This window comes from Pteronotus mesoamericanus, unplaced genomic scaffold (genome assembly GCF_021234165.1).
Source record: "Pteronotus mesoamericanus isolate MK-2021 breed Mesoamerican mustached bat unplaced genomic scaffold, CSHL_Meso_final contig_20, whole genome shotgun sequence".
Taxonomy (NCBI): Eukaryota; Metazoa; Chordata; class Mammalia; order Chiroptera; family Mormoopidae; genus Pteronotus; species Pteronotus mesoamericanus.
The window spans coordinates 8,776,092-8,794,721 of NW_026555085.1; the positions used below are offsets into that span (position 1 = coordinate 8,776,092).

The 18,630-nt window shown below is 36.7% G+C and overlaps 1 protein-coding gene across 1 annotated transcript in view; it reads left to right on the forward strand.

Moving 5' to 3' along the window:
* Positions 1-18,630, forward strand: part of DNAH8 (dynein axonemal heavy chain 8) — a 302,018-nt gene that overhangs the window by 139,104 nt on the left and 144,284 nt on the right. Inside the window, exons 49-54 of the mRNA XM_054569318.1 lie at positions 1,123-1,360; positions 5,941-6,083; positions 6,538-6,672; positions 7,164-7,286; positions 12,628-12,841; positions 17,079-17,188. Of these exons, the coding sequence (XP_054425293.1) occupies positions 1,123-1,360; positions 5,941-6,083; positions 6,538-6,672; positions 7,164-7,286; positions 12,628-12,841; positions 17,079-17,188 (963 nt within the window). The remainder of the gene's footprint in view (positions 1-1,122; positions 1,361-5,940; positions 6,084-6,537; positions 6,673-7,163; positions 7,287-12,627; positions 12,842-17,078; positions 17,189-18,630) is intronic.

The following is an 18,630-nucleotide window of genomic DNA, read 5'->3' on the forward strand; positions in this document are numbered from 1 at the left end:
AATTTCCTTGGGGGTTGTTGTCAGGGGAAGAGAGTGGGCTGTCTTTCCCATCGTCCCAGAAAGTATGTCCAATAAAAAGAGTAGACAAAATAAACAAATAGAGCTTGCAGTTCTACAGAAAAGTACAAAAAGGAGCCAATGGCAGTCAGGAAAACTTGACAATGTTGGCTATGCAAATTCAGTATATAATAGATAGGGAAACTTTAAAACAATTCTTCAAGTGGTTTATAGTATCTTTCCATACTCAGTTTTCCTTATTAATCTTTGGGAAGAAAACTACAACAGAGCTAAGCATAGATTTTTAAGGGCTCTCCTGATTCTAGTCAATAGGTGATCTCTTATCCATTTTAGTGCTATGGTTCTTAGTATAAGGAACACCTGGCAGTGAGGATGAGTATGTTAGAAATTATGCATAAGGCTGAAGTAAATATTTAGTGATTATGTAAAAATGCTTAATGTAAGTGGAAATCTTATTTTGAAATAATTTTGTTTTAAAGACTGAGGATGTCTTACTGTATATACATTTCTTTCTGATGCCGAATGGGGGTTGGCACACTTTCTGAAAGGGGCAGCTAGTAGATATTTTAGGCTTTGCACAACTCTCTGTCTCAGCCACTAGACTACTGTTGTATTGCAAAAGCAGCAGGCACAATATGTATATGAATATGACTGTGTTTTAGTAAAACTTTATTTGTCCACCAGGTGGCTGGCCCCTGGGATCACAGTTTGCTGAGCCCTGAAAAATGTTAAAAAGAAATACAATCTTTGACATGACGATTTGGAGTAACCAAATTGTAGGATCAGAAAATACCTTAGAAAATATCTAGTCTAGGCTTTTCACTTTTTCAGATCAGGAAACTGAAACTCAGGTTAGTGCCATTAGCATGGAGTAGAAACCACCCATCCCGATTCCCAGGTTAGCATCCTTTCTGCGAGACCCTGCAGGCTGTCTAAAGGCAGGACGACTTTTCTTCTAAATGGTGATGCCATTGGACAGTAAGCAATATCTGGAAATATATTTGTTTTCTCTTTCCTTCCTTCTAAATTTACTATCATTTAAAATGTTTAACTTAAAACATTTAAATATAAAAATTGATTTAATTGTATTTTAAATATTTTCAGTCTCTCACTCTTCTGGAAGGTTTAATTCCCTCCAAAGAAGAAGGTGGTGTTTCATGTGTTGAGCATCTTCATAAATTATTTGTGTTTGGCCTAATGTGGAGTATAGGAGCCCTTCTGGAATTGGAAAGCAGAGAGAAGCTTGAAACCTTTTTACGAAATCATGAAAGCAAGTTAGACTTACCAGAAATACCTAAAGGCACAAATCAAACCATGTATGAGTTTTATGTTACTGATTATGGTAAGCATAATGACTTACACCCGAAATGAAATGACTTTTTGACTTTTTTTTAATGGGAAAAATTTAAACTTCCATTAACCCGTCTATGGGGAAATATTAAACCAATTATGATTAACGATTTCTCATACATTTTTGAAGGGCATATATGCAAAGAGTAATATAATTTTGCATATTGGCTATGGTAGGAACTGGTATAGAGACTCCTGGCGTCTCCTCCTTTTGGCATAAAATAAGTTAGCAATACCTCTTACACTACCTACTTTCTAATGCTTGACAGGGAAAGGTAACAGTGTGGAGAACACAGATTCTTCATGATGCAGGAAAGTATCAATCGTACAACTTCCCTATTGGAAGCGTCAGAATAAGTAGAGAGTGAACCAAACACATGAGCCTTCCTTACATGTAGCAGACGCGGCCTCCCTTGTGTGGCAGGGCCCAGCTCACCTCTCTCTAAAAGAAATGCCCTTGAGCTTGGTGCCTTTATCCAGAACCTCACTTTTCAGTTCTTCAAAGTCCCATAAAAGAAACATCATGCTTCCTAAAAACTGTATTTACCTCTGATTCTTTCTAAAACCCCCAAACAGCAACGGTATTTTTTTTTTTAATGCACACGCTCAAAAGAACAGGAGAGTAGATAGTGATAACTACATTTTGAAAGCAAGAAAGAAGAAAGGTAAATGGCAGCTGACTTAGCACACTGGGCAAAGGTAAGCCCTAAACCAGCAGAGGGAAGAACTGAGAAGCAATGGTACATGTCACAGAACCTTCAAAGGGCTCAGGCATTGGAAATTGGGGCAAAGATAAAGATATTGGAGATAAAAACAAGAAGAATGCTTGTAAGTCTGCTTAAGAAATACCTCTATGTCCTCTTTTCAAAGCTGCATTGCTACATACCTGCACCTACCCAACACTGGCCAAAGACTGAAGAATTCAGTATTGTTTGGAAAGTGTAAAACACAGGGTTGCCTCGATCTGGGGGACATTAGGCATATTTGAGGGTAGGGAAATAATTTGAAAATGAAGATTAAGTGAGTTTATATTTTAAAGGGGCTTTATAGGCCTTTTACAAAAGCCTGAAGTAAAGAACTTTTTCAGCTGGCCATCTTTAACCAGAATGACCAATAATTTTGCAGCATGTGATTAGATGCTGTTAAAGATTTGGGATGATGAAAAGGAGGTCTAACTCAAAACGCAAACTAAAATTAAATGTGTCCTTAAATCTAGATATGAATTCTCTTAGAATCCAGAGCCCGACTGCAGATGATTCTTTGAAAAGATAAATAAAATTGATAAATCTCTTACCAGAGATAATCAGGGGAAAAAAGAGAAGACATAAGTCACCATTGTCCAGAATGAAAGAGGGAACATCACTACAGATCCTACAGACATTTAAAAAAAAGAAATGAATATTAGAAACAACATTATTAAAAATATATTTGACAACATAGGTGAAATGGGCAAATTCCTTGAAAGATACAAACTACCAAACATCAAGAAGAAATACTCTAAATATCGCTATATCTACGCAAAAATTGAATTTGTAGGTAAAAAAAAAAAACCCTTTTACAAGAAAATTCTAGGCTCAAATGACTTTATTGGTGAATTCTATCAAATAGTTAAAGAAGAAATAATATCAGTTCTATATACACTCTTCCAAAGTATATAAGGAGGAAACACTTGCCAGCCCATTTTATAAAGACAGTGTTATCCAGATATGAAAACCAGAAAAATACATTACAAAGAACATTGACACAAATTTCTTAGTAAAATCTTAACAAATTAAATCCAATAGAATATAAAAAAAGAACAATATGGGGTCTGGCAGAAGTAAGGCCAGCTTGAGTGTGGTTGGTAGGATAATAATATGAGTGTAATAATTTATAGTTTTAATTTGAACATTTCACCTAAAATGTCATATGGTTTGCTTGAGTGTGTTACTGTTATGTTACAGAATTACATGCTTATGATTTTGTAATAAAAGATTTTGTAATAAAAAAAAAGAGCATTATTTGTGCCGGACCCTGCACATTAAGTCCAAGTGGGCATTTATTCTAGGAATGGAAGGTTGGATTAACATTAAAAAACCAATCAATATAATTTACCATTTCAACAAACAAACCAACCATACAGTCATCTGAATAGATGCAGAAAACATTAGGCAAAATTTAACACCCTGTCATGATGACACTCTTAATAAACTTGGAATAGGAAGTTTACGATTCTGTTAAAGGACATCTACAAAAAAGATAACATTATATACTCAACAGTGAGAGACTGAATACTTCCTTACCAAGATCAGAAACAAGACAAGAATGTTCTTTTTCATGACTTCAATACCGAATTAGAGGTTCTACCTAGTGCAGTAAGATGGTAAACAGACAAACAAATATCTACAGATTGGAAAAGAGTAAGTAAAGCTCTCCTTATTTGCAGATGCTATGACGATTCATAGAACCCTCAAAAAAGTTAATAGAACTAGTAAATGAGTTTACTCCTCATTTAAAATGGATAATACACAAAAATAAATTGTATTTAAATAAGCTCACAACAAACAATTAGAAGTTGAAATTTTAATATACCATTTAAAATAGCATCCAAAAACTAAATACTTAGGGATAAAGTAACAAAATGTGTGTATGGTTTGTATACTGAGAAAACTGTGCTAAGGGAAATTTAGAAGCTCTAAATAAATGGGGAGAGGAATAATATTTATAAGTGAGAAGACTCAAGATTGTTAAGATGTTATTTCATTCCAAATTGATTTATAGATGCAGTGCAATCACAGTAAAAATCCCAGTAGGCTTTTTGGTTCAAATTTAGAAATGAATTCTAAAACTATATGGAAATGCATAGGACCTAGAATAACAAAATTAGTTTTTCTAAAAACTCACATGACTTAATATTAAGGCTTATAATAAAGCTATAATAACACAATGTGGTATTGGTATAAGGATACATATGTAGATCAATGGAGTTTAGAAATAGACCCACACATATATGGTCAGATGATTTCAACAAAGATGTCAAGGTAATTCAGTAGAGGAAAGGATTGGGTTTTCAGTCAGTGGTGCCAGAACAATAGATTAGCCAAATGTTTAAAAACAAACAAGCAAAACCAAGAACTTTGACTCTTACTTCACACTATCCACAAAAATTTGTCTTAATAATGAACTCAAAACAGATAATAAACCTAAGCATAAGAGATAAAACTATAAAACTTCTAGAAGGAAACAGAGTGTGGCAATGGGGTTAAGCAAAGACTTCTTAGTACCAGAGAAAGCCCAAACTGAAAGAAAAAACTGATACATTAGACCTCATCAAAATTAAAATCTTTTGCTATTTAAAAGTGACTGTTAAGAAGATAAAATATCTAACCACAGAAGGGGAAGAAATACGTGAAAAGAATTCTATCCAGAATTCATAAAGAAATCTTTCAATTCAATAATAACAAATATTCAGCCAATCTGTATTTTTTTAAATGGGTAATAAATTTATATAGAAGCTTAACTGAAGAAGCACATGAAAAGTTATACAATAGCACTGACCTTCAAGGAAATGCAAATTAAAACCACAATGAGATATTTAGCCACTAGAATGGCTAAAATTAATAACACCAAATATTGGCAAGGGTGTACAGTTGGAATTCTCATATACTATACAACGGTACAGCCACTTTGGAAAACAGTTGGGCAGTTTTTTAAAAATTAAACATACACTTATCATATGACTGGATTATTTTGTAAGGAAACTTGAAATTGAGGTTATTGTTCCCATGATAAATGTTTGTTTTGCTACCATCAAAAGTTATCCTCTCATCTCTCTCCATGCAGTCTATGTACACAGCAACTTTTTGAATACGATTCTAAATCGTAGTAAAATCTTTTTGAAGACATTTAGCACAGTAGTTAAACTCAACAGTGCAAAAACAACAATGAAAGCAATTCAGTTTAAATGGCAACAATATGAATAGCTCTAATCAAGTTAGTCTAACCTGTAGTGATTGTAAGGCATCATTCAAGAGATGCGAAGATGTAATAAAATTTTTTCTTAGAATTGATGAAATGTGGTAATAATAATTCTCATAACAATAATACCGATCAGTAAATTAGTAATTACTATCAGTCAGAGTGTGAGGACTCTATGACACTAGTTTTAGGACCAGATTTGGTTTTCCCATTTTTCATAGACCCCCTTGGTCCAGTTACCAGTTATCCGTTTTTTGGTTTTCCCCATCCTTTCAGTTGCTGTGGCTTTCCTACTAGATACTAAACATGTCATTGGTTTCATCTCTGGCCGATTTAGATTGCATTTCAGGCCAGATCTCTCTGGATGAATGATTTAGCAACTGAAAATTTTGTAAGGAGCCAAATTATCAAATTCCACACATATTAGATAAGCAGATACTAGGTTAGATATTACAGAAGATGGTAGTCTAGATAAACAGACAGGTTAACATGTTTTAGGAAAATGTTTAAAATTTTTTTATGATTCTGTTGATTGTTTATAGCACTTGCATTTTGTCTTCTGATTACTTTCAAAGAATGTAGTTTTATTAAGATTGATTTTTACTTATTGTATAGGTGATTGGGACCACTGGAATAAGAAACTCCAGCCATATTTTTATCCAACTGACAGTATTCCAGAGTATTCATCAATTTTGGTTCCAAATGTTGACAATATTAGAACAAATTTTTTGATAGACACCATTGCAAAACAAAATAAAGTAAGTTTGATAGTTTCTTAGATGACTGCAAACCTTGTAAGAAACACATTCCTTTTCATACACTACAGATAGAAGAATTAAATTCCAGGACAACAGCTGAGAGGAAGTGAGAGAAACACATTTGGGAAATAAACCCCAGGTCCCAGGATACACTTCCACTCAATACCCTCCAGACTGCTGATTCCCAGCTTGCTGTGGAGGGGGGGTGTCTGCTTGCAAAGTCCTTCCACACTCCTGTGGTCACGTGAATGTTCACCCACATTTCCTTCCAGCACTTTTACAGTATACATTTTACTTTTAAATCTTTAATTCAACTACAGTATATTTTTGCGTAGGTGTATTTCTAAAAAATAAGTTGTATTTGATAGAATGAAAGAATGGACACTAGAACTGTAAGATATTTAAAACTAAATATGTTATAACACCTTTCAACATGCTTATCCTGGGATTGCAGGCTGTTTTGCTCACAGGAGAGCAGGGAACTGCAAAAACTGTAATGATTAAGGCCTATCTGAAAAAATATGATCCTGAAGTACAGTTATCGAAAAGTCTAAACTTTTCATCTGCCACGGAACCAATAATGTTTCAGGTAAAACCCATCATTTGCTGTAGTAATCAACATGTTAAATACATATTTTAAGTGGTGGCTATGATAAAATGTGTATGCTTATAAAACATTGATTGTGTATGTGTGTATATATGTGTACATATATACATGTGTATACATATATATGCATATATATATATATGGTGTGACGGTTGGCATCCAGCTATTTAACCTAAGGTTGTGATTAAAGCCAAATCCAAATAGCATATTTTGATTCATAGTCTAATATTTATTAATAGCCTAAAACTTGGATTAATAACCTAATATTGAGGCTGAAGCTAAACTTTTGAGTGTATCTCTTAACATAAATTAATGATTAACATTATAACATTTTTTAATTCACAATATGTTTTTTAATAATGATATTAATATATATTAAATAAATAATACTCTACTCTTGAAAATATGCTCATCATTTTTAGAAATGTGGCTTGAGATCTACTGCATAAGACAAACCATTTCCTTTTCTCTAGAGAACAATTGAAAGCTATGTGGATAAGCGAATGGGAAGCACATATGGGCCACCAGGAGGCAGAAAAATGACTGTATTTATTGATGATATTAATATGCCCATCATTAATGAATGGGGAGATCAGGTATGACTAAAATAGCTCCTATAGGTGATATGTAATCGGTATTTTTAGTCATATGTAAAAATGTCAAATCTTCCTCATCTTACTAAACTAGTAACAATTGTCAGACTTTTTTGACTTCTCAGTTACAGTTGATGTTCTCCCTTCCTGAAATCCCCCTGCGGTTTTCAGCAGCACAGGCCTCCTGTCCCTGGCTTCCTGATTTCAGTGTCCTTTCTGGCTCCTCTCTTCCCCTCCCCAAAGTTTTAGCCTTGCTCTCTTACCTCTTGCTCTACATACTCTCCAAGGAGTACTCAATTTAGAAAACATTTGTTTTTTTTTTAATAACTCTGCCACATACCACTGTCCTAGTGATGGTCTTCGTCAGTCCCAGAGTCATTTCCCATTAGAGAACCTCGCTGATGCTGCTAGAATCCTGCGTGTTCTCGTGGGATCCCCGGCACCTCTCTCCTACCTCCCCGTGCATTGCCTCGTCAGCACCCTCTACCTGCAGCTGCCAGGGCCCATCCCATCCTGCTCTTTATCCCAGTTCAACTCAGACACCATTGGGTGGTCAGGACCCCAGGTCTATGCTCACCCTGAGAATAACCCCCAGAGAGCTCTGTATGACCCTTCTCTGACCCCATCCCCTACTTCCCTACTGCCTTCTGTGTGTCCCTGGAAGCCACAGTTAATCCACAGAATTCACTTCTCAGAGTGAATTCTGAGTGAAAACTCTAAATTTGACTTCTCTGATCTTTCCCTTCCCCCCATGCTCTAATGGAAACCCAGGATACTACTTTCTCTGCAGATGTCTCAGGTTGAACCCCTGGGCCTACAAGTGCGGGAGATGTCCTCTTTGCTTCTCATTGCCCTCTGCCCTCAGATATCACCCCTCCTTCCCTGAAGATTTCAGTTCCTGAATCACTGTTACTCTCTCCAGTACTGTCCCTGTCACCAAGGCCCAGCTGCATGGGTGTGCAAACTGGACTCGCACTTCAAAGAGTCCTGCATGTGGTTTAATGCTCTGTTGTCACCATCTTGAAATTCTTAATAATTTTTGAATAAGGAGCCATGCATTTTCATTTTGCCCTGGGCCTCACAAATTATACAACCTGCTGTCATAATTCTTAGTGATGCCAGTACATGCATACATGCTCTTGGCCTCTTAGTCCCCTAACCAGGCCTCCTCCAATGGTTGTGCTTTCCTCCCTGTCTGAGTGACTCTTTCGATGCAGTCATACCCTACACATTGTCATTAACGGTGTGACTCCTTCAGTATCTCGGATTCAAGTATTGTATTCTCTGATTCCCATGTCTGCTCTTTGCAGCTCCTTCCCTCTGGAGACCAGAATCCAGACTGAGCTGGTTTCCATTTTTCCTATCATCGTTAAACTATCTCCATTTCCTCTCATCTCTTTACTTCTTTTCCCAGCTAAAATTCTATGATCCATCATTACTATCACTGTAGCGTACACCCTCCACTTGTCTGCCTTAACCACGTTGAAGCCTTGTTAAAACTTGCTGTCTGCTCTCCATCCACCTGCACCTATGCAGCTAAACTTGGCTGGAGAAAACCACACCTGGTTTCACTTTAAAATCATGATCACGGGTCTCTGCTGCATTCTTAATGCTGCCCAACAATCATACTGCATGTCTCATGTTTTATATCTTTGTCCTGTCTATTCCTATACTACATTCCCTTTTAAGCTCATGCTCTGGGAGATAATTATTTCATACTTTTTTCTTTTTCCCAGGCCTCTGACACCTCAATTTCCTCACTCTCAGATGAGCATAGACATGTTGCAGCTTTCTTCCTACTTCTCTGAGTCAATTGATTTTCCCCTTTTATTATCTATATACTGTACTTAATTTCCATGTTCTAGTGGTTACCCTACATCCTGCATACATAGATAATCAAAAATAAAGATAACCAAAACTTTAATTCTCATTTTGTATGTCCAGCGACATTGGAACACTTCAATTTCCTTTATCTTTCTCCTAGCTTGTACCATTTTATTGTTGACATGTGTTTTAAGTCCATAACTCTTTTTTAAAATAAAATTTCCATGAGACATTACTTTTTACTATTTTATATATTCACTCTTCACTTGCATCACCCACATATATAGCACTTTCTTTGTTCTTTACTAATTCTTGCATCTTGAGCCTTCCTTCAGGTATTATGTTTCTTCTGCTTTGAGAACTTTCTTCAGAGAAGGTCTTTTAGTAACTAATTCTTAGTATTTGTTTGTTTGCAAATGTCTTTATTTCATGTTCTTTATTTGAAAGACGTTGTTGCTGGATGTACATATCTAGGTGGGCAGTTATATTTTTCATTGCGTTGAATATATTATTCCTGTCTTCTGTTTTCTTTGCTGCTGTTGAGAAACCAACTATCACTTAAGCATTGCATGTAGTTAATCTGCCTTTTTTCACTTGCTGCTTTTAAGACTTTCTCTTTACCTTTACTATATTATTTTTTCTTTTTAAAATGATACTCCTTTGTGTAGACTTACTTGTATTTATTTGCTTGGGATTCACTGGGACTCGTGAATCTATGGTTTGGTGTCTTTAGTTCAGGGAAATTTCTAGCCCTTATCTCGTCAAATATTGCTTCTGCCTCACTTTTCTTCTTTTCTCAGGTCCCAGAAACCTACATTAGACTTTTTTCTATCCAGGGATGTTCAGCCCATGACCTGTGGGCCACATGCAGCCCAGAATAACTATGAATGTGGCCTAACACAAAATCATAAATTTACTTACAACATTATGAGATTTTTTTGTGTGATTATGTGTCACAATATATTTAATGTGTGGCCCAAGACAATGCTTCTTCTTCCAGTGTGGCCCAGAGATGCTAAATGGTTGGACACCCCTGCTGCCCTCTATGTTTCTATAATACTCTTCTGTATATCCCAACCTTTTTTTCTCTCTAATGATTATGTTCCAGATAATTTCCCCTCTCCTCCACTTTATTAGTTTTCTTCTTGGCTTTGTCCAATCTGTTGTCAAATTATCTATTTGCATTTTAATTCTAGTTACTAGTTATTTGATTCTCTCCTTTGAAAAATGTTGTCATTTTTAATAGTTTCCTATTCTTTGCATATATTTTGAAATTTGTTGTCTGTTTCTTTAAACATGTTCAGTACAGTTGTTTTGATTTCTGTGTCTGTTAATTCCAGCATGTAAAGTCTATGTGGGTCTGTTTCTGTTCTCCATTTTTGAATAGTTCTTGTTTAGGTTCAAACTGTGTTGTTTTCTGTATGTATCGTTGGCTGCTTGCTAGGTCATTGTCGTTGAAAAATTATCTGTGTCTGTTTCTTGAATTCTAGGATGGATGTGCCCTCATTCAGACCGGTTTTGAGTTTTCTTCTGCCGGATGCTTAAGAGAGCGTATTCAAGGGTCAAAACATGGTTAAACTTTGAAAGTCTCTGGCCCACTTAGGCTGTGTACACTAAAGGCACAATATCTGTGCAGCCATTCTGAGGCCACAACCTCTCAGCAAATTTTTTTCCCTTTTCTTCCCCTTCTCTCTCCCATTCGGCAGGGTTCCAAGGCAGATAGACCTCTTAGCAGTTTCTCTAAGGTGAGGTGAGTAGAAATATATTTAGATACCATCTATAAACTGAATGGCTCCTGAATTTCGGGCTCATTTATCCAGTTGGGAATGTCTAGTTAAATCTCAAACTTAACATGCGCAAATCCAAATTCCTGTTGCTCCTTAAACCTGTTCCTCCAACAGTGTTCTCCATCTCAAAAAATAGCAACATTGCATTCAGTCTCTCAGGAAATCAGTTGGCTCTATCTTCAAACTATATCTAAAGATTTGACCACTTAACATTTCCATTACTAATACCTGTGCAAGCCACTATTGCTCTTCTTGACCATTAAAACTGACTCCTAAATGCTTTACTGTTTCCCTTGCCCCTCTTAATCTATTTTCAAATCAGCAAACAATTAAAACATGAGTCATAGCATGACATACTCCTCTGCTCAAAATTCTCCCATGAGATTATAGACTATAAACACCCCCATTTTTTTTATTGTTGTTCAATTGCAGTTGTCCCTATTTTCCCCCGTTGCTCTCCCCTGCCCTACCCACCCCTCCCATTCAATCCTCCCCCCATTGCCCTTGCCCATGGGTCCTTTATATACATGTTCCTTGACTTGACCATTCCCCTTCTTTCCCTCATGACACAAAGACCCTACCCTGTTTGTTCTTATCTCCCCATGACTCTGCTCCTACTACATTTTTACTGAGTCTTGTTACACACTGGATATGGTGTTCACTCAGCACCTCTGCATTTGCTCTTTATCCTGCCTGGAATGTTCTTCTCCTAATATTTAAATGGGTTCCTTTCTCACGTTCTTCAAGTCTTCGCTTATGTGTCATGTGAGGAGAAGCCACCCCTACTCCCCATATTCAGTTATATCCCTGAGCAATACCTATTTCCTTTCTCTGCTTTATTTTTTGCAAAAAGACATTCTCTCCACCACTAAAATATATGCTCCATGAAGACAGGGACTTTTGTCTATGCTCAACAGTGTCAGACACAGTAGTCATTCATTAAATGTTTGTTAAATGAAAAGCTGCTATATTTGACACTCTTGTATGTCACCATTTTGATATGCTCAGTAGGAGTTCGGATATGCAGGTGTGAAACTTAGAAGGGAATCTGAAGCTAGGGTTCCCAAGCTGAGATTCTTTGGGGTATATAGGATTTCGATGGCATCCCCTGAAATAGCTGGAAGAGAAAAGGAAGGATGCTACCCTGTAGAACAGTTACATGGGAGAGATGGGTTGAGAAAGAGTGCTTGGGAGAGTCATGAGATGAACCTCAAAAAACTGAGCCTCTGAAACCAAGAGAGGAAATTTTTTTAATAAGGAGGGAGTATTAGCAATGTTAAAGGCTGCAGAAAAGATGAGGACACAAAACCTCAAACCAAACATTCAGTAATACAATATTGAAAACTTAGGAGTAAACTATCTCACATTCTCATTTAAGTATTTTGAAGTGTTGAATTCTGAGTGTGAAATATATCTATAATAAAACTTGTAACTCTGAGTACTATTGTAATTGCACCAAATATTCCATAATTCACCCATCTAAATTTATTTGGAAATTAGTTTTATCAGTGTAATGAAGAGCATACTGGACTTGCATCATACATGTTTAACTTACGGTTTAGAGTTCATGGGTGATTGTTTAAGTCAACCTTGAAGGTAATTATCAACATTTACAAACACTCTATTGATAAAAGTTGAATATTTTCTTCTGATCTTATCCATACTATTTTATAGGAGATATGGAAGAATATGATAATGATATGTTACTAAAATATTACTGTATAACTTTTCAGATAACTAATGAGATTGTACGACAAATGATGGAAATGGAAGGAATGTACAGCTTGGATAAACCTGGAGACTTCACTACTATTGTTGATGTACAGCTCATAGCAGCCATGATCCATCCTGGCGGGGGTCGAAATGACATTCCACAGCGTTTAAAAAGACAATTTACTGTGTTTAATTGCACATTGCCTTCAAATGCTTCAATAGACAAAATTTTTGGTATGACTGTTCTTGGTGTTTAACTTTTTAATTGTATTACATATGGACATAAACCATGCAAAGCCTTATTTAAGAGATAAAAAGGCTTTATTTGACGTGGGAATTAAGTTTCTGAAATAGAGAGCTAAATAGCAGAAAAGAGGAAGTAAATACTAAGAAGAATTTTTATAGCTCATTTTAAGACTCAGGAATATTTAGAAATAGCCTTGTTGAAGATGAATTTAGAGGTAAGAAAACCTTTGTGTTTTGGTTTTCTTGGCATGATTAATAAGAGAAATTTGGGCTGAGTAACTGCATATTGATCATAGATTAACGATATAATATACCAAGTCAGATGTAGCACTTTGAAGTGTTAATAAAAATAAAATTTTTAATGTGACATTTAGGCTCACATAAACTGTACCATAAAAAATTATGTTCATGAAAACCTAGAAGAGAAACTGACTCATGCATATGTGGGCATTAACTATTTGACATGGCAAGTACTGTAATCAGAAGGGCTAAGGCAGACTTTCAAAAGGTGTTACTAAGATATTTAGTAATTTTTATGGGAAAATCATTGAAATTAGACTCCTACCTTACACTAAACATAAAATCAATACAGATGGATTAAAGATCTAAATGTGGAAATTGAAGCTCATTAAACATTTGGAAGAAAATACAGGAACATATCTGAATGACCTCTGCGTAGGGAAGAACTTTTTATAAAGACTCAGAAAACATAAGCCATAAAGGGTAAATATGATACATTTAATAGGTTAAGAACTTTTGTTTGTCTAAAAAAAACATTAATAGAGCAAAAAGACAAGCCCCAAAGTGGAAGAAAAAAAAATTTCAACCCGTATAGAAAAACAAAAAAAGTTAGTATTCTGAATATTTAAAGAAATCTTATGAATTATTCAGAGAAAAGCAAACAAGCTAATGTAGAAATGGGCAATAAAAACCAGGTACCTTAAGAAGAGGTAATCAGCTGCCAGCCAAGATGGAGGTGTATGTAGATAGATACGCTTCACTTCCTCATGCAACCAAAATAAGGATAACAACATTTAAAAACAAAAAACAACCAGAACTGCCAGAAAAATAGAACTGTATGAAAGTCCAACAACCAAGGAGTTAAAGAAGAAACACTCATCCAGACTGCACCATAATGCAGAGAAGTGGGTTACCTGCCCTGGTGAATAACTAAGGCTCCACCTCTTACAATGTAACAGGTGCACTGAGACAAAAGAAATATGACCTGAAAGAACAGATTAAACCTCCAGAAAAACGAGGAGATAGACAACCTATCAGATGCAGAGTTCAAAACACTGGTAATCAGGATGCTCACAGAAATGATTGAGTACAGACACAAAATACAGGAAGACGTGAAGGCTATGCAAAGTGAAATAAAATATACAGGGAACCAACAGTAAAGGGAAGGAAACCGGGATTCAATTCAGTGATTTGCAACAGAAGGAGGAAATAAACATTCAACTGGAACAGAATGAAGAAACAAGAATTCAAAAAAATGAGGAAGACTTAGGATCCTCTGGGACAACTTTAAACATTCCAACATCCGAACCATAGGGATTCCAGAAGAAGAAGAGGAAGAGCAAGAAACCAATCTGGTGAAGGAACTAGACATGCAAGTCCAGGAAGCTCAGAGAGTCCCAAAGAAGTTGGATACAAGGGAAAACATACCAAGACACATCATAATTAAATCACCCAAGGTTAAAGATAAGGAGAGAATCTTAAAAGCAGCAAGAGAAAAGGACACAGTTACCTACAAAGGAGTGCCCATAAGACCATCAGCTGATTTCTCAAAAGAAACCTTGCAGGCAAGACGGGGCTGAAAAGAAGTATTTGAAGTCATGAAAGACAAGGACCTACATCCGAGATTACTCTCTTCAGCAAAGCTATCCTTTGGAATGGAAGGGCAGATAAAGTGCTTCCCAGATAAGGTAAAGTTAAAGGAGTTCATAATCACCAAGCCCTTATTATATGAAATGTTAAAGGGACTTATCTAAGAAGAAGATCAGAACTATGAACAGTAAAATGACAACAAACTCCCAACTATCAACAACTGAACTGAAAAAAACGAAAACAGACTAAGCAAATAACTAGAACAGGAACAGAATCACAGAAATGGAGATCATATGGAGGGTTATCAGTGGGGATGGGGGGGAGGGAGAATGGGGGAAAAGGTACAGGGATTAAGAAGCATAACTGTAGGCACAAAATAGACAGGGGGAGATTGAGAATAATACAGGAAATGGAGAAGCCAAAGAACTTATATGTACGACCCATGGACATGAACTAAGGCGAGGAGGAATGCTGGGGGGCGGGGGGTGCAGAGTGGAGGGAGGATAAAGGAGAGAGAAAAAAATGGGACAACTGTAATAGCATAATCAATAAAATATACTTTAAAAGAAGAGGTAATCAAATGGCAAGTAAATGTAAAGGTGATAAGCATTAATATTCAGAAAAGTACAAATTTAAAACACCAAGGAAATGCCATATTATACCCACTTGATTTGCAAAAATGAAAAATTCTGACTAAATCAGGCATTGGTGAGAATGTGAAGCAAATGGGACTCCCATCCCCTGCTGGTGGGACTGTAAATTGCTGCCAGCGCTGTGGATGACAACTGGGTATTAGTACTTGTGGAGCAGACCAGGGGCATACCCCCGGCAGTTCCAGTTCTAGGATATAATAATTTACCATTGTTTTCCTTTATGGTTTGTGCTTTCTGAGTTACCACTTAAGAAGTCCTTCTCTACCCAGAGGTCATGCAGAAGGTCTCCTATATTTTTTTCCAAACTTTGTATAGTTTTGCCTTCCACACTTAAGCCCTTAATCCATATGCATGATTTTGCATATGTGTGCCAGAACACTTACGCAAGAATGTTTGTAGAACAGTATTCATGATAGCAGAAAACTTGAAATAACCCCGATATTTATTGACAGTAAAATTGGATAAATAAATTGTGACATGGCACAAAGTGCAAAGCTGTGCAGCAGTGGATATGAACAAACACAGCTACATTCTTCAGCGTGGATGAAGCCCAGGGTGTAGCATGTTGAGTGAAGGGATGAAGTCACAGAGGAAAATATGATTCCATTAAATTAAGTTTCAAAAATTAAGGTTAAAAAAGTTAAAGTTCAGAAACAAAAGTGGCAAAGCTGTAAAGAAAAGTGAGTTACTGATTCTCACCTAGTCAGAGTAGTGGCTACCTCTGGGGGAAGAAAGAGGGTGGATAGAGATCAACAAACAGGGGCTTCTGATGTACTAGGGCCATGCTGTATTCTCAGCGTAGTGGTATGTACCTGAGTGTTTGCTTGTTTGTTAAACTATTTTATACACTCTTTGATATGATTAATATAGAAAATTGCACATGGAAACAAACCAGAAACAGGCTCAGTGAAGAGAAATAACTGCCCAATCAAGGCCATTTAGCTAGTGTGTGGCAGAGATGTGGTGCTAATCCTCGTTTTTGAGTCCCTGTCTCATGCTTCCTGTATAACACATTTGTCCGACAGGAAGTTGGAGACTTAGAATCAGAGGATTTCAGGAAGCAAAGGAGCTTACAGTCATCTAGCACAAGACACTATGATTTTGGAGGACAATTTCATTTTCCATCAAGGTTGCTCTTTGGCTTATGTGAATGGACCAGAATAAGTGAAATAGGGTAATCCAGTTTCTGCAGTCTAAAACCAAACACTTTGTAAACCCACAATTCAGTCCTTCCTGAGGGTGATCTTATCAGACTGTCACTGTGCTTGATGTTTCTTAGGAACCATTAGATGATCAACCCAAGCCAGAGTGTTGATTGATTTCAGGTCAGCAGATATGCATGTGGATTCCAAGTCTATCAACAACCTGTCCGGGGTGACCTTGAGCAATATGCTTTACCTATCTGTGCCTGGTCTCCTCTGTAAGACATTTGAATAGCTTATGTGACCTTGGGCAAGTTACTAAACTCATATTAAAATGGTAATAATAATAATAATAATAATACCTATCTCACATTCTTTCTCATAAAATCTTAGGAGGGTTAAGTGAGTTAATCTGTATAAAATGCTTAGCACAACATGCTAAACTTTGCAGACCTCACTGCTGACTTGCAGCCTTAGTTGAGAAATATTTAGTACCACCTAGTGAGTCTTGGAGTGATTTATTCACAGGGATAAACATGGACCTTATAATCTTTTAGTAAGCTTGTACCTTTAATCTTCTTTTCAAAAAATTTTTTTCAGGAGTTATTGGCTGTGGATACTTTGATCCTTGTAGGAAGTTCAAACCTGAAATATGTGAGATGATTTCAAATTTAGTTTCAGCGGGCAGAGTTCTCTGGCAATGGACCAAGGTACAGGGTCTTGTGTTGTCAATAATAAAAAATGTCAAATATTATTCAGCCTAGTTTTCACCTCATGGCTCATGAAATTATCATCACATTATATGTGGTAATGCTTTTTTGTAAAAGACAGATTAGGTGCTCAAATAGATTTATGACACCTTTTCCTTCCAGGCAGCAAATACTCTGATTGAAGGATGCTTTCCATATGTATGAAGTATTACTATAAACCAGATATGACGTCCAAGATAAAGTAGAATTTTGCTGAAATGAAAACACTGCTTTTCCACCTGTTACTCTGATTTGTAACTCTGTGTGTGTCTGTCTCCCCCACCCTACCAAACTACATCAGATACAAATGTTTACTGACTGAGTGAACACTTGGATTTCCAGATATTCTTAGCTAACCAAAACTTAAAGTCTAACTTCTCTGTTTCTTGGAGGTGGAACGTGAGTTAGTAAATGGATGGAAATGTGCTTAAAATAGGCTAGATTTTAATATACAAGTCAGTGCCCTAAGTAAAGCTCAGCAGACCCCTAGCTGTCACCAGATGGCTTAAGGCAGACTCATGAAACAGCAATTAAATGAAGACCTGAGATAAAAACAAAGATGTATTTGCCAAAAAATGGAAAAGGAGTTAAGGATTGGTTGTCACAGTTCACTATACGTTCATTAGGCCAATTACATCTTCATGGAAGCTTATGTCCTGGGGAAAACTAGAGTGTACCGGCCTTTCAGATTCCTGGGTGGATGATTCTAGATACAGAATTATCAGAAGAGGAGCTGGTGTGTCTCATGAAATGCTCTTCCACACAGTCTCCCATCTGCACCCCCATCCACACCCTTGCCACAATCAGTTCCTTAAATTAGATGGCTCTTTGTCAGCACAGGGTCTTCACACGTGCTGTACTGCATCTCTTAAAGAAACTCCAAAATGAATGGCAAAATCTGAATGTCTGATAATTTAGTGTGGCAAGATCCATCTGTTTTCTAGTGGGACTATTGTTCAAGTTAATGTGCCTTTAGGCATGCTTTTTCTGAAAAGCTTTGGTCTTCCTGGTGTCTTTTTATCAAAGCTTCTTTTGTTATGTGAATGTTTACTAGCTCCACTTCTTACCTTTCTTCACCTCTTCAACCCATTGTGCAGGAACTTTTCATTTCCACTGCTCTCTTCAAAGTAAGCAAAGAACTCCATCTTTCCAAATCTAAAGGCTGATTTCTTCCTCCTCTTACTTGACTTTTAGCAGCATTTGACATAAAGGATCCCTCTAAATACTTTCTTCCCTAGGCTTCAAGGGAACCCCTCATCTTGGTTTTCTTCCTCTATCATTGGTTACTTCTTCTAAGCCCCTTTTTCTCCCCCTTCTCTAAATATTGGAGTGCCTCTGATCTGGATGTCAGGACTTGGTATCTACCTCCAGTCTTTACCCAGGTAGTCTCATCAAGCTGCAAG